The sequence below is a fragment of the Columba livia genome, chromosome 18 (assembly GCF_036013475.1).
Source record: "Columba livia isolate bColLiv1 breed racing homer chromosome 18, bColLiv1.pat.W.v2, whole genome shotgun sequence".
NCBI classification, from domain to species: Eukaryota; Metazoa; Chordata; class Aves; order Columbiformes; family Columbidae; genus Columba; species Columba livia.
This window is the reverse complement of record NC_088619.1, coordinates 10,589,625-10,605,579: the sequence shown is the minus strand read 5'-3', so window position 1 is coordinate 10,605,579 and position 15,955 is coordinate 10,589,625. Positions and strand designations below refer to the sequence as shown.

General features: G+C 42.7%; 1 protein-coding gene across 2 annotated transcripts in view; it reads left to right on the top strand.

The window, feature by feature from the left end:
* SMURF2 (SMAD specific E3 ubiquitin protein ligase 2) overlaps positions 1–15,918 on the top strand; it is a 56,964-nt gene extending 41,046 nt beyond the window's left edge. For both annotated transcript variants that reach the window (XM_065034131.1, XM_065034132.1), the window contains 10 exons: positions 1,728–1,886; positions 5,306–5,516; positions 7,050–7,153; positions 7,504–7,618; positions 8,027–8,205; positions 8,512–8,649; positions 8,857–8,977; positions 10,272–10,473; positions 11,838–11,913; positions 12,204–15,918. In XM_065034131.1, coding sequence (XP_064890203.1) covers positions 1,728–1,886; positions 5,306–5,516; positions 7,050–7,153; positions 7,504–7,618; positions 8,027–8,205; positions 8,512–8,649; positions 8,857–8,977; positions 10,272–10,473; positions 11,838–11,913; positions 12,204–12,303 — 1,405 coding nt within the window. In that variant the 3' untranslated portion in view covers positions 12,304–15,918. The remainder of the gene's footprint in view (positions 1–1,727; positions 1,887–5,305; positions 5,517–7,049; positions 7,154–7,503; positions 7,619–8,026; positions 8,206–8,511; positions 8,650–8,856; positions 8,978–10,271; positions 10,474–11,837; positions 11,914–12,203) is intronic.
* The last annotated feature ends 37 nt before the right edge of the window (positions 15,919–15,955 follow it).

The following is a 15,955-nucleotide window of genomic DNA, read 5'->3' as shown; positions in this document are numbered from 1 at the left end:
TATCTAAAAATGCACAAGTTTTTTACAGCAGGTTTCCTGTTACAGAGCAGAAAAGCATATTTATTTTCTCTATAGTGCTCTAACAAGGATATTCCTAGAGCACTCAATGCTTTCAGGCATCTCAGCAGCATATAAATGTGAAAGAATCTGGGGGAGAGGGGCAAACAGGTGGAGAAGCTGAGAGACTGTGATGAAAATATTCAAACTGCGGTTTCTGCTGCAGCTATATCACCAGAAAATACATCCGAAGTGTCCTTTTAGTGTAGTGTCCTTATTTGCATGGTGAACACATGTACGTGTTGTACGAGGAAGGATACCTGGGAAATTATCGTTAGCTTCTGATGGTTCTTAAAAAACAAACAAACCAGCTGTTGAAAGTGATTGCCTCCTGACGTCTGGATGGTGTAAAACAGTGTGTGTAGTTTGGAATTGGCAGCCGGTGTTGGCGTATATGAGAATTGTAGTAATTTTGTTGCTTGCTGCTGGCGTTCACCCCCAGGGAAATAGGGTTCGGATATCCCAGGAAGGATCAAGTGCCTCGTGGCCATAACTTCACCGCATTTTTGAACGATTCTTTTGTTTTTATCGCTACTTTTGTGTCACGAGAATATATTTTGATGCGTTATCTGTAGGCTGGAGGGTGCCGTACAGCCGGCAGGTATGCATGGGGAAGCCCGTGACACAAAACTAGTAACTAGACTCTTCTAAAAAAAACTATATGAAGATCTAATCCTTAAGTTTGTGGTGTGATGGTTTTGTGTGACATCTAAGCCAGTCTGAGGTGTGGCGGCAGAAACCGCACAAATGCTGCAGCGAACTAAATTTGGCTGTTTGTATGAGCTTGTGGTTTATAAGGAACTGGGTAATATCAGCTGCAGTTTGATCCCAGAGCCTCGCGTTTCCATTAGTGGCTTCGGGGCCTTTCGGGTCCCCGCAGACACGTCCCCTCGGCTCCTTCCTCACTCCATGGTACTGGGGGGTCTGAAGACTTTCCCCTTTAAAAACAGCTGCGCTTGGCAGCGTGTGCTATCTGACCTGTGAATTATATGCATGAAAAATGACTAAATGTACATTTTTGAAGGCTAGAAATGTGTTTTCAGTGAACCTGCGGAATGAATCCACGTCTTCCCACTTTCAGCAGGGTTTTCCTGAAGCGATGTCTGCAGCGCTCAGTGCAGAGCTGAGTCACTGTCCATCTTCTGTTTGAGACAGTTTCTTAGAGAGCTGTTTGCTTGGGGTTTTGGGGCAAAACCGCCTGTGCCATACGCACATATCCCATGCATAATTCTTCATGGAAAGTATAACTCTTCAGAAATATGATTTTGTTTTGTAGGAGTTTTTGAAGTGTGATTCAGAGTTCCTTACATGACTAATGTTGTTTTTAAAATGTTTTCTGTCAGAATTGGTGTAGAGCTGCGATTCCATTTTGGCAAATATGGCAAGAGCCTTTATTTTTGTTTTAAGCCTTCAATAATTTAACAGCTGAAGTTAGTTTGTAGGAATGGAGGTTATTCGATAAGAACTCTTCTTCCCCATGGGATGTGTACTGGGATGTGTTTTTCCTTTGGTGGGCTTGCACCTCGGGAGTGGAGATTCCAGCCGAACAGCTCAGGTTTCTGAAACAATACATTTTCTCAGACTTCATGGAATTGTTCTGTTACATTTACGCTTGTTTGGCTCAGAGGCCAAATGCTGAGGTATTTTTCATTTTATATTTGTTTTCACAGGGATCTTAGCAACATCAATTGTGAAGAGCTTGGTCCACTGCCTCCTGGATGGGAGATCCGAAATACAGCAACAGGCAGAGTTTATTTTGTTGACCATAACAACAGGACGACGCAGTTCACAGATCCTCGGCTATCTGCTAACTTGCATTTAGTCTTAAAGTGAGTCTGGAGTCTCGGGCACACACTGAGCCTAACAGAGGAAAGAAAGTGACGCCTGAGGGGTGCTCGGTTTTATACCAAGCTGTGTTTTGCTGTTCAGTAGCATTTGAAGTATAGTAGCAGTGTTCTTTAACACACCACCAGCTGACTTGGTTACACAGCAAAGACGACAGGTTTGATTGTTCTTGGAAAAGAAACTCTCCAGCGGCATTTAGGCAGGAATGTGGCTGTTGTGATGCCGGGAGTGGGGGGCAGCGGGCAGGGAAGCGAGTGCTGTCTGGTGGAAAAGATTGGCCCATATAATCTTTTCCTAACAGCAAGAGACACGTTTCTTTCCCTTTCTTTATACATCTTGTGGGCTACTTGAAGTACCAGCTCGCGTTCAGTAGCCAGTGGTATGAACCACTGAGTTCAGCAAAGGTGCACAAGTGTCCAGACGTCCTCCTGGAGTCGAGGAGAAATAACTCAGCCCCTACCTTCAGTTTCAGAGTAAGGCTAGTTGAGGTGTTCTCAAAACAAGACCCAAATAATTGAACTCAGATTTTTTACAAAAAGAGTAAAATAAAAGAACTGTGGGGTTTTTTTCTGCCCTAGTGTTTTGGTACCGCATTTTCATACTGTACTTTTTTAAATAGAAGGGGAAACTGAAACTCAAAAGAATTCTGGCTCTTGTTGTTATTCCCTAGGCACTCATTCCACACTGGGGGATTTTCTACTAAAAATGGAAACAAAAAGCAAACAAACACTTTTTTGGTGCAGACATGGCTATCGGTTTGTCCAAGCTATTTGGGAATTCGGCCCTTATTGTTTTTCCTACTAACACCTTTTAATACTCTTGGGAAACACCTGTGAAGTGTTGAGTAGGTGTGAAGTGGAAGAAACAATGAGGAGTTGGGCAGATAAAGCCGAGCAGCCCTGGGCAAGGGGGAGCGGGAGGAACGGACCTTCAGGAAGTGAATCATTGGGAAGAAAAGCTGGGGGAAAGAATAATGGGAACAAGCGCTGCAAAGACAAAACGGAGGAATGGAAAGTAGCATCCAGGAGGTAACACACCTCTTGTGGAATACTTAAAAGCTTTGCCCAATACACATTTGAACTTGACACCCTAGACAGAGTCTAGATATTGACAAAAATGGATTTTGTTTAGGGAAATCATTTGTTATATACATGTATATTACCGAACTTCATCCAGACACTTTGGGTTCTTTTTTTTTTTTTTTTAATTTAAAACAAATCACCACTAATTTTAGTTGCATTTGGATTGGTGGCTTCAAATGAACATAATATTGAAAAATACTTTCCAGTGGAGGAGCATGTTTGTGTTTGAAACAGAGAAGTTAATTGAATTAGTTCAGATTTGGATATTTCACCCAAAATAAAACTTAAGACCGTCTTAGCTACAACAGTGCGATTGTTTAACTGTAGGAAATGCAGTTAACTGGACTATATTGGAAAAACCGTCCTTCACAGGTAGGTTTGGTTCTAAATGGCAGTAGGGTCGTAGTGTCCAGTTGTACACGTACTGCGGAGGACAAATACATAGGTAGCTTTTCATCTGGAAAATGCAATTTGACTTGCAAGTTCCAGAATCACAGAACCATTTTGCATTTCTTTAAAGTACTACGGCAGCGTGCTTAAGTTTTTCATTCGTACATCTGTCTTTGATTAGGGAAGGATTTCAGAAATTCAAGTAACAGTGTCATCAGTGGAGTCTGCTGCCTGATAAATCTTTCCTGGTGTTTATTCTTCTATTGCACCAAACAGGATATGTGAAAGCTGCTTTTTTTCCTAAAGTAGTTTGCCTCAGGCCTTCGTTTTGTAAATTATCTGAGAAATAGGTTTAGTATTTGGGTGGGATGGGTGTGATAGAGTTTTAGGTTCAAAAGCATAATAAGAAGTTTACTCTCAGTGATACTTGACTTTTCTATCGGGCTGCGTAGAGCAGTTTGTTCTTCCAGTGATGACATTATAAGTTATGAAAAAAATCAAACTTGTTACCCAGTTCTGTTTCAAAATGTTGGCCAAGAGTTTGTGATGGGTTTTGATAGTTACAGCACCCGAAAAGTACTCGGCTGTATCCTTAAAGCCCTGTACAGGATCAAGCATAGGCATTCAGCTGTGAAAACATACTAAAAATCAGATCTAATTACCTTAAGCACTGCAGATTGTTGAGCTAATATTGCACTGATTATTTTTTGTCTAATGTGAGGATGGGTTTTTTTCTCCTCCTAGTACTGCTGTATTTTAGATGAGTTTAATTCGATGCATAATCTTAAATTCATGCTAATTTTAGAGATTACGTTTTCTTTAAGACTGACATTGACCACTTTTGTGTTTAGGGAACTGTCTGTTGTACTGTCAAAGGTGGTATGAACATACGCTCACTTCAGTAGATAATTATGACCTTCTCTGGTCAGTGTGTACAAGGAATATTTTCACATGCTTGTCCTTATGGAATTAGAAAGTTCGGAATATAGAACAATGATTTTAAGCGAGATTCATATTTGAAAATATATTAAAACTGCGCTTGGTTCTATCTAATATTTTTTGTTCTTTAATGATGGAAAAAAAAAAACAATTTATTAACATCCCATTGGGAAACATTCTGAATTGTAACCTTTCTTATTTATCTAGTAAATTTAGAGTGTTCTCATGTGTTTCACACAGAGGTGTTCTTCTCGTGGTTTAGGCTTAGCTTTTATCCCATGTGGTTTAGAAATGCCACACTAGAAAGCTGTAAAAGTATCCGCTTACTGCATACAAGATACAACAGGAGAGGACATCTCCACAATGCAGTTAATTTACTCTTCCTCGTGAGAAGTGAGCTTTACAAAATCTCTCGGAATTGTAGTAAAAATGCTTGTTTATCTGTGCCAGTGAGTTCCACGTGAAGTCCCACGTTCCTGTGGTCCAGACTAGGCCAGGTACAGGGGACACGGGCCCGCCCGCCAGGACAAACAGCGCGGGGCGAGCCCACTCCTTCCCAGACAAGCCATTTAAAACAGGCTCCGGTACTGGCCGTGGATTACAGGCGTCGTGTTTGGCAGATCCTCGGATTTTGAAATGGAGGAAGGCAAAACACGCAAGAAGGAAATATGGAAGCGGTATCTGAGAAACTCAGCGTCAGCAGCTTAGTAGTAAAATTGTGTGGATAATACCTTATTCTATAGTGCTGTAACCTTTGGCGTACTTTAGAGTAGCTCTAATAGAAATAACAAACCCGTAAAGCAAAGTTGCCAAGAAAGACAGAAGCGTGTGTCTTTAGTCGGGATAAAATCTCTCTGAATTTATTTTAATGGAGCTGGACATTTTTAGTGTAATCGCAGTAAACCGAAATGAGTTTAGTTACAAAGACTTAACCTTTAAGCAACATCTGAAGAAAACAGGGCCGTGTGTGTTAACCGTGCGTGTGTTTGCAGCCGGCAGAACCAGCTGAAGGACCAGCAGCACCAGCAGCAGCCGCAGGTCGTGTCCCTGTGCCAGCTCCCGGACGAGGCCGAGTGCCTGACGGTGCCGCGGTACAAGCGAGACCTGGTGCAGAAGCTCAAGATCCTGAGGCAGGAGCTGTCCCAGCAGCAGCCTCAAGCTGGCCATTGTCGCATCGAGGTCTCCAGGGAAGAGATTTTTGAGGTAATTTGCAAATTTTGACCCGTTTCTTACCCTTGAGGGAAGGGGAAGGGGGTCGTTCTCATTCGGTTAGATGAGATCTTGAAGCCCAGCAATAAAGCTGGAGTTTCATCGGTGGGGAATGGGAAGAGGAAAAAGGATGTTAAGAGCGGTTGCGAGCTTAAAGTAGATGTATCTACACTGTGGAGAAGAAGAAAAGTGAGGAAAGCCCTGCGGCCGGAGATGTACGGACCGGCAGGGGCTGAGGGAGCAGCCCAAGCTCTTCATGTGTTGGAAGATGCTGTGTGGCTTCTTCCTTGAACGCCTGGTATGGAGGGAATGCTGCGAAGTGAAAGCCGAACAGTTATTAATGATCTTTGATCTATTGTAACTCAAGTAAAATTACTATTGAATAGCATTCATCTTCGGAGTTTGGATTACAGAGCATCTGTCTCAGTTCTGGTTGTATTCTTGGTGGCTTTTGAGTTGGTGGTGGTTTGTGTTTGTGTGGGGTTTGTATTGTGTGTGTGTGTGTTTCAGAATCAGACTGATTCTGAGTTGCCTGGCCTTCTGAATGACCAGAGATGCCCACAGTGGGTTTATCTGCTTTTTATTTTGTGATGTTATTCAGCAGAATTCTGCTGAATGGATTGAACACAGTTATAATTAATTGGCTTTTTCTGGAGAACAGTCTGTCTTTTGAGAACGGTATCACCCATCCCACCCATCCCTGTTGCATTTTTACCCCACCCACAACTGTGTGTTGTCACTGTTTGTCCAGCCAAGAAAGATTGGTGTTGGTCTTCCCTTCCGAGACCGTCAGATTGGTTCATGATCAGCTAGAAAAGGGACTAAAGGCTGCTGTACAGCAGGGAAAATCACAATGTTCTTGTCCTGAAAACCAAGTCAAGTATGCTGGGTCCCAGGCACACCTGCCCCTTCTCTTCTGCAAAGCCAACGACTGGGGCACTGGTACTGGACAGAAAGAAAAACTAGGCTATTTTTTGTTTGTTTAATTCCTTTTTAAAAAATTAGCATTTGTTTTGCCTCTCTCTTTTTGTGTTTTCTCGGTGAAGTTTTATTGATTGAGGCACAATTCTGTAGATCTATGGGGATGGATGGCATTGATGCTCCTGTTGTTAAGATGCTTCCTGAAGGTTTGCACGTGTGTTAAACCCAGGGTAGAAGCGCCACTGTTGGCTTTTCGGGCCGCAAGATTTGTGAGCCTTCATGCAAAGCTAAAGGAGTTTACTCATGGATTATTTTTTAATAAGTTCTGTGAGAATGATATAACGTTCTGATCACTGAATACCTCTCCAAATGAACAGAAGGGGGTTTCTTCTCCGCTGTGTGTTTTATTTGACAAGTGTTACCACATTTGTAGAAAACTAAGTAACAGTCTGTGATTTGAGAAACTGGTTGGTATCCAGGAAATTAGTATCCCCTTTAATGACATCCCCATTGGACTCGGGAGTCCCAGACTCTGTTTCTAATAACCAGTAGTAGCTTCTTGTCTGTAAATAGCAGTTAATAAAAGAAAGTGTTCTGTGTTTACAGGAGTCCTACCGGCAAGTCATGAAGATGAGGCCAAAAGACCTGTGGAAACGACTAATGATCAAATTCCGTGGGGAGGAAGGTCTCGATTATGGAGGTGTTGCCCGGTAAGTGGCGTCTGTCTCTTCCCCTGCACCCCAACCCCACTGGCTACACCTGCGCTTCGAGTCCTGAACGAGCCTCTTATCACTTCTGTTTCTTATTACGTTATTCTTATTTATATTTATCTCTGTAACAGATTGCATGTCAGAAGAACATATCTTTTCAGGTAGTCTCTTAAAAGAATAACTGCATCCAAAAAATAATGTCGATTTCAGCCTTATCTAAGCATGTTCAGAGATAACTTTCTTCACGTTGTTTAAAAGTAAGATTTGAAAAGTCATGCTATTTTGAAAAGATTACCGATGCAGGAATGCCTTTTTCTAAAATACACAATAAATGATTTTGTTTTCTTCAGGGAGTGGCTCTACTTGTTGTCACATGAGATGTTGAATCCATATTACGGTCTCTTCCAATATTCCCGAGATGATATCTACACCCTGCAAATCAACCCGGACTCTGCAGTCAACCCGGTATGACCAGTAACATGGGTTCTGTACAGCATCGCTTTATGATTAGAAATTAAACACATCTGGAGAGTGTTTTCGGCTGAGGAACCTAATTCTCACATTAGTATTGCTAGAGACTGAATTTGTGCAATAATACGATAATTTGGTTTTAGCAGTGATCAAAGAAACTTCTCAAATGTGTTCTTAATTTTCTGTAAGATGTCAATTTGTGTTTCCTTTGGGAGAAATTAAGTTTATTTTGATTCTTAGTCGTAAGACTTCTGGACTGGAAGCAATACGCTCCATGTGCTGCGTACGAAACCAAAACACTCTGCGTCTTTTTCTCTGTACCGAGATATTACTTCATATTCAGCAGATGTAACCTGGAGCCCTTATTTAGCTGAATGGTCGAATCTCTTCTTTCAATTCTAGGAACACTTATCGTATTTCCACTTTGTGGGCCGGATCATGGGGATGGCCGTGTTCCACGGACACTATATCGACGGGGGCTTCACGTTGCCTTTCTATAAGCAGTTGCTGGGGAAGCCGATTACTTTGGATGACATGGAGTTGGTCGACCCCGATCTTCACAACAGCTTAGTGTGGATCCTGTAAGTACCAGGTGCTCTGTCCCACGGTGCTAGAATGCTGTCTTGCTTGGCACCCAATAATGTTCCTAAAGCCAGCTGCAAAGAAATGGAGTATATTTTGATCTCCTGCTCAGGTAGATTTAAGAAACATATTTCGTGCACGATTCAGCTTCTTTAAAGGCTTAACGTGCTCAAGGTATTCAGATTTAGGGGGAGACAAATGATTCCTGAGCTGTGAAGTGCTCAGTTCAGTCTGTCAGGTATGTTATGGCTGTTAGATATTTGCAGAATACGTTTCACTGAGTCACTTTGTTTTTTTCCCGTCAGTGAGAATGATATCACGGGAGTCTTAGACCATACGTTTTGTGTAGAACACAACGCGTACGGGGAAATCATTCAGCATGAACTGAAACCCAATGGCAAAAGCATCCCTGTGACAGAGGAGAATAAAAAGGAATATGTCAGGTACATCCATATATTTTCCAGAGTTTTTTATATTGCCTATGGTGGGGAGGAACTTTTACTTATTTGAAGTAATTGGCAGTGTTATATTGTTTTTTCCAAGTGGTAGTGCAGTGCTGGTGGTGTGTGTATTCCCCTCAGGCTGGATGAATTGCAGGTTTATTGTATTTGAATGTGTTGTTCACGAAACCACTTTGCACTTGCTTGCAGACTCTATGTCAACTGGCGATTTTTACGAGGAATTGAAGCTCAGTTTCTGGCTCTACAGAAGGGATTTAATGAAGTAATCCCACAACATCTGCTGAAGACATTCGATGAGAAGGAGTTAGAGGTCAGTACGCTAACGTTATGTTATGTCGTCAAGTGTAACAACAAAAGCCTGAGGGATTCTTGTGAGACTGAGTAACAGGCGAAGTCGTGTCCCCAGTGCTTTGGGGGAGCAGGTGCGCTCCCACCACAAATACAGCTGGGGAAGAGGTTACCGGGTCACGGAGTCACCGAGGCTGCGTGTCCCTTCCACCGCGAGGGCTTCTCAAGGTGACATTTCGGAGCCGCCACGGGAGACTCTTGCAGCCAGTGAGTATCTGCAGCCACCTCAGGTTGTTTCAGGGCACGTTATTCCCGCAGAGGTGGTGGCGCAGATTTCTCAGCGTGCAGTTACACGATGTTCAATTCGGTGCTGCCAGTAAAATAGTCTGCTCGCTTCCACCTCCCAGCACTTGTCCCCAGCCCCTGCATCGCCCCACACCGACCTCGCTGGGCTCTGCCAGACTGAACTGGCCCTGTAAATACGGCAAAAGGAAAGGTGCTGCCACCGACAATCCTGCTACAAAATGTCAGGATCGGCATCCAAACATTAAACTCTCGAGGTAAATCCCACAGACCCCAAGCTTGTTTTAAAACTGGAATCTAATATGCGGTCTGTTAGCTGTGGAGCTGAGGTCTTTGCTTTAGAAAATGGCCACAAGGTGAATTATTCATGCTTTCTCCTGTTTGTTGTGCTCGTGTGTCAGTGATTGCTCTTCTTTTACCCTGAATATTCTCATTCGGCAGCAGCGAACCAGCCGTACTGTTAACCCACAGTTTGCAGATGCAGAATAAGGAAGGGGAAGGTCCAATGTTTGTAGTCACTAGAAAATATCTTCATAATCCCATCCCTGTGGAGCTTAAACCGATGCATTGTGGAGCTCCGTTTACAAAGCGCCGAAAGCTCTGCATCGGGAGAGGACTCTGATTCCTATATCACATGTGGTGTTACTTTTGGGGCTCCAGAAAGAAACGTTGAGTTAAATGTGAATTATGCACACGCTGTCACACGCGGGTACAATCGGTGCTTCTGTTGTTTAGTTGGCAGGTCAAGACACTTCCATTTAAGCTTATGAAATGGTTGATTTTTATTTTTCTTTCATTTGAATTGAAGCCATGTAGAAAATGTGTTGTGTACAAAGGTAAGATAAGCAATGCAGAAGTATAACTTTTTTTTAAGATTAATGAGAGGTTATAATTTGCCTTTAGTGTAAAATCTGTCAATTTTTCAATGTCAGTGTTTCATCATTTGGCTGGCTCCAAAACCGTTTTGTTATAGTGTTAACGATTAAATATTTAATTACATTTTAAACTTACAGCTCATCATTTGTGGACTGGGAAAAATTGATGTTAATGACTGGAAGGCAAACACGAGGTTAAAACACTGTACCCCGGACAGCAACATCGTGAAATGGTTCTGGAAAGCCGTGGAGTTTTTCGATGAGGAGAGGAGGGCGCGACTGCTGCAGTTCGTCACCGGCTCGTCCCGAGTGCCCCTGCAGGGCTTCAAGGCGCTGCAAGGTAACGCTGCTCCGGGGGGGACATCACAGAAACACGCGCTGGCAATGGGGCTGGTTGGCTGCAGTGTGGCTTTTTCAGAGCGATTTTTAATGATCTGATGATTAATGGTCACAATGTAAATGGCTCTTTGGTTTCAGTTGTACTCTTCCGTCTCCAGCAAAAGTTCTGGTGGGCTGAGATCTTAGTCAGGTTCTCCTTATGTTTTTTCTGGAGCCCTGCTTGTTAATGCCCGTCTTTGCCATCCCTCATCCCCTGGCCAGCGCTGAAACCAGCAAACCCCCAGGTTTTTGCCCTGTTGGCAACGCTGATTTATTGTACAAGCCACATAACCGCAGGCAGCGCAGGCGTCGAAAACCATCACCTTAATTACCGAGCCGCCCGCGCAAGGGCAGCTGAGCCTCCGGGTCTCTGCTGTCGCGGCCCTTGCTGCTCTGCTTACACGAGTTCTCCTGTTTGACCCTCTCACAAGATAAGAAAAAACCACCCAGGGGAAACATTGACCATAAACCATCTTCAGAGGTAGGAGATTCCAACAGAACACAAGTGCCGCGGTGACGGCTGCCACGTACAAACAGCGGTTGCTCTAGAAATGTTTCTTCTTCATTATCCATCATGATCAGATAGAAGCCTCGTTTTCTTTTTGCTCTGCTCTTGAGCTCTAAAATGTTCGGGCACATTAGAAGCTCAGGAATACTGAGTTTGTAGAGACCCTGGTTACTTTAAGCAGCATGTTGTACTTTAACTGATGTGTTTAAATAACATTGCAGAGGGTGGAGAGGCTTGTTCAGGCAAACTGTGGCTGTTCAGCACCTCAGAATAGTTACAGTTGATTATTCACTGTTGATGTGCATACATCAATACACGTTAGTACATTGTACACGTTAATGTAGTTAGATTAATTTAATAAAATGATAAGAAGTTGCTATTGTGACTCTTCTATGGAATTTGAATGGCACTGCCCACTACTCAAGACCCGTTGTAAAACGGGGACAGATGCAGCTGCGTCAGTTTTGTTTTCTAGGAAGGGTGAGAAAGTTAAATTAGAAACTGTTAGAATTATCCAGTGCACTGTGTAAAACAGGTATTTTATTCTTCCTTAGCAGAGCGTTGTTTATCTTCCAGTGGTTAAACGACTGCCCGGTTCTCATGTGTGGGTGGAGGAATCTGTCTGATGGGCACTGGCAGTTTGATTTTTCTCCTGTCTTTTCAAGATTGGAGCTTTCTTTGTGCGCAGCTTCTCTCTTGTTGCGCTTTTAGTTCCTTATTGTTGTACAATATTGTTGTATTGTTGTACAATTGCGGTACAACAAAGAAGTTTCCTATTTGCAGTACAGTAGTAGCAGAGATCTTTTCTGGCTTTTCAGGCGCTGCAGGCCCGCGACTGTTCACAATACACCAGATCGATGCCAGCACTAATAACTTGCCAAAAGCTCACACCTGGTAAGACTTTCTCAGGTCTCTGTTGTGATATATAGATTATTTTGCTGTCTCTATATTTTGAGCACTCTCTTTGTTGTTGTTTTTCCCTGCCTATTTATTTCTGCCATAATAAACAGCATCCGTTAGAGGAGTAAAGCTGTAGAAACCAGAGCTTGCTTATATGTATACGCCGTTCTCGTTGGCCTGGTTAAGCGTTGCTTTGTCGCTGTCTCACGTACGTTAAGTGAAGCGGGACAGAACTTTGCTGCTTGGAGCTGCAGAGCTGAAACTTTCCTGTCTCCTGTCCGCAGCTTTAACCGAATAGACATTCCTCCCTACGAGAGCTACGACAAGCTGTACGAGAAGCTGCTAACGGCCATCGAAGAGACGTGCGGGTTCGCTGTGGAATGACCCTGCGCAGCCTTCCCCCGGCCTCTATTTATATGCTCCTGTCAGGCAGAAAGCCCTTCCCTCAGCCCACACTCGAAATGCTTGAACTACAGGAAGCTTTCCCTTTTCTCCACTAGGACACTGGAGGGAAAGGACAACTTTGGAGGTTTTTTAATTCTTTTTTTATTTTAATTTCAAGAAAATAGGTTCTGTGGTTCCCGCCATAGGATCATTCAGCTGCTATTAAAAACTAATATCTTGAACATACAGAATGCTGACTTTTCCTACATTTCAACAGTTAAGCAGTATTCTATACTTAAAGACTACTACTATTTTTGTAAAAGGTAACCTATTATATTTGCCTACCTGATTTCTATTCTCAGATACCAAGACGCAACTCCGGCAGTCGGTACAAGTCACGTTTCAGTCCGGTTTAAATGTATGATACTGAACAGCATCCATACCTGCTATTTTTGGAAACAAAATATTTTGGATTATTCTAACTTTGCATAAAATTGGCTGAAAGAATCGTTAATCTTTTTAATTAAAGCCACTTATGTGTTAACTGCATTTTCTTATAGTACAACCGTATATTCTGCAATGTAAATTCAACTGAAATGTTACCACAGGGGGCTTTTTTATACTTTTCAAGCATGAATGACATAGATATGTCTTGGGGTCCTATTTATATCGCTTGTCAGATTCCTTACACCAAGTTTCTAGTGTGAGTGACACGTCCTGTATTTGGCACAGTGCGCGTGTTACCACGTGGAACGGACCTTTTTTAACAGTAGACGTTTGGGTTTTTTAAAACAGCATTTTTCTAATGAGTCCGTCAAGAGTATTTTTTTGTTGCTTTTGACTTTAAACACTGCGTTTTTCAGCTTTTGAAGCGTGCTGATGAGGTGAGAATTGACAGCGGCCGCCTGTCAGCAGTTCATTCAGAACCCATCCTGTCCAGTCAACCAAAGTTTGTTTGAATGCAGCCAAATCGCGTTATCTATTTGTTGATGCTAAAGATTTATCAGGTAAAACGTGTTGTAATCTTTGTCCAGCTGCTCATGACACGTGGGTTTAAGTTACAACTAAGGAAAAAATGGTGTCTTAAGTGAAATACGTGTAATGTGCTTCGCAAATGAGGTTTTAAAAGCACATAATTTATTGATTGTAGGGATGGAAGTAAATATATATATGAATTATAACATGGGTTGATCTCTTCGAAGGGGAATAAAATGCACTACCGGTAGATGGAACTGAACCTTGAAGTTAGTTTGGGAATTGTCAGTTAAGGTCTGTCCGCTCTGCTCGTGGTGCGTGGGTGAATCGCTCTGCTCCGGAGATGGTGCCGTTCTCCTCTCAGCGCTGCAATTTGGAATAAGTAGCATTTTTTTTTTCAAATCCGTGGGGTTTTTTTTAACTTAGGTTGAAATTAATCATTAATCTGCACTATTTTTACACTGCCAATGAACGAGGGTATCCAAAGTGCTAAAAGAATGGGGTGTAAACAGCTGTTCCGTTTCTGCAGTGTAAGTCGCAAAGAGAACGGGGTAATTTTCTGCCTGTTCTGAGGAGCTTGAAGTTAATTTTGTTCTGCCAAACCTGACTGCCACAGCGAGTGAACCGCTCGGGGACGCTGTGCATCGGAACCGCGGGCACGGGGCGCTTCCGGAGGGCTGTGGTAACGATCCAGGGAGCCACATCCCCATGTTCGTTCCGTTATTATTTTGTACAGTTGTTGCTGGAAGGTTTGTTCCAGCCTTGCGTCCCACTCCGGGCTGGCTGCAGAGATGAGGCTACTTAGGGGTGTGAAACTTGCCTTGACAGCCAGGTTTGAAATACACCAGACCCGTTTTTTTTCCTCAAGGGACTGTTGCACTCATGTCAAATGTCTGGTACCTTTGCATCTCCGAATTCACGGCTTTCAGATAAGTGTTGCCAGAGAAGCCAGCACTGCCCCTCTGCAGGCTGCTGGGGGAGCAGAGCGGGTTGTTGCCCCGTGTGTTTCTTGCTCGGTGGTGCCGCCTGTGGCCGGGACCCCTGCTCAGCCCGTCTCACCCGTGAGTTCCTATTCACAGACTCCACAGAGACAGGTTATTCTCACCACTTCACAGGAAAGATACTCCAGTGTTAAGTGATGTTTTTCCTGCTCTTGCTCGGGCTGTGGCTGTAGCCTCCCTGGTCATGAAGCGTGAAAAACATCAGCTGCAGTTTGCTGCAGGTTTTGGGAACTGGCACGATGGTGTTTGTGGGCCCTTGGCGCAACATCACGCTGTCTGTGTGGTGTCTGTGACCACGTCGGCCATGCCCACCTCCCAGGAACCTGCTCCCTGTGCATTTACGGAAGGCGTAGTTATGGCCACCCTTACACCATCAAAGCGTTTTTGAGGAGGGAGGAGATGAGCTGGGCAGAGTAGAGACTTGAGAGGAGCTGATACATACTATTGGTTTTCACAGCAGCCTTAGCAGTACGTCTGTTCTACCAAACATTTTGGTGTGGCATAGATAATTTTTTTAACTGTCTCAGATAAATATTGTAAATTTAATATATTATAGGCAAAATTAGACAAATCTACATTTGACTTTCCCTAGCTGACTGATGAGGATGAATATACCAATTACTGAGTGCCTTTCTACCTTCATCATGCCTGAGAGCTTTAACTAAAGCACCTCATCACCTAATCAGATGTTTATTTGAAGATGTTAAAGGGTTGATTCCTTTGCAAAATTAAGTTTCAAGATCATGTCAGCTACTTTCCCCTCAAAAAGGTGCTAAGCCTAATATTGCATTTTAACCTTGGACTTTCACCCCATGATTAATGTGAATATTTATTTCAATGTGTCCCTCTTACTGGGTTTTACTTTATCCAGTCTTTAGTTGTTTTAGAGAGACGTCACATCATGGTTTTATGCTGTTGCTTTTCATTATGAATGTTTAATTATGAACAGTGACTTTTGTAGATTTCAAATATACAGTACACAGTTGAGTTTCAGAGGATTTAATTTCTCGGTGTAAAGAGTTTTGTAATGGTGCTTTGTACAGTATGTATTCTAATTCTTTTTTTGCACATAGTTTCAGTTTCCCTAAACTGATTTATTTGTACCAAATTTTTGTGTTGTACTAAAGTCCAGAGCACACAAGCGGTTTTTAAGTTCTTGTTCTACAACACTACATCTGTATCGAACTTCTGGTGCGTTTAAACTGGCTGCATTGATGGAAGTAAAAGCTTTGCTTCTATACCATAAGTATGCATCATACAGCTTCATGTAGCATGCTCCCATTGCTTCCGATTTTAAACAGCACCATATAGTTAACAGGTGCCATTTGTTGTACTTTACACTATGTAGTAGGTTTCTGGCTCTACCACATCCTCAGAGCTTCGTTTGTAGTTGTAATTAGTTTATACAAGTGTAATTACTCCTCCACAAACTGACAGTTCTTAGTTCATCATTTCCAGTGTATTTATTACAGTGTGTTTTAGCATTGGTATCATTGTATTTTCACCCAGCTGTTACATGAGCTTTAACAAAAAAAATCTGTATAAAACGGTTTTTAAGTACTTAATGTATGTACCCATGCAGAAGTTGAGCAATAAATTGTATGCTGTTTGCACTGTAACAGCATCAATGGTTTTAAAAGTTTTAAGTTTTTCTTTAATATTTACTTTAAAATGCA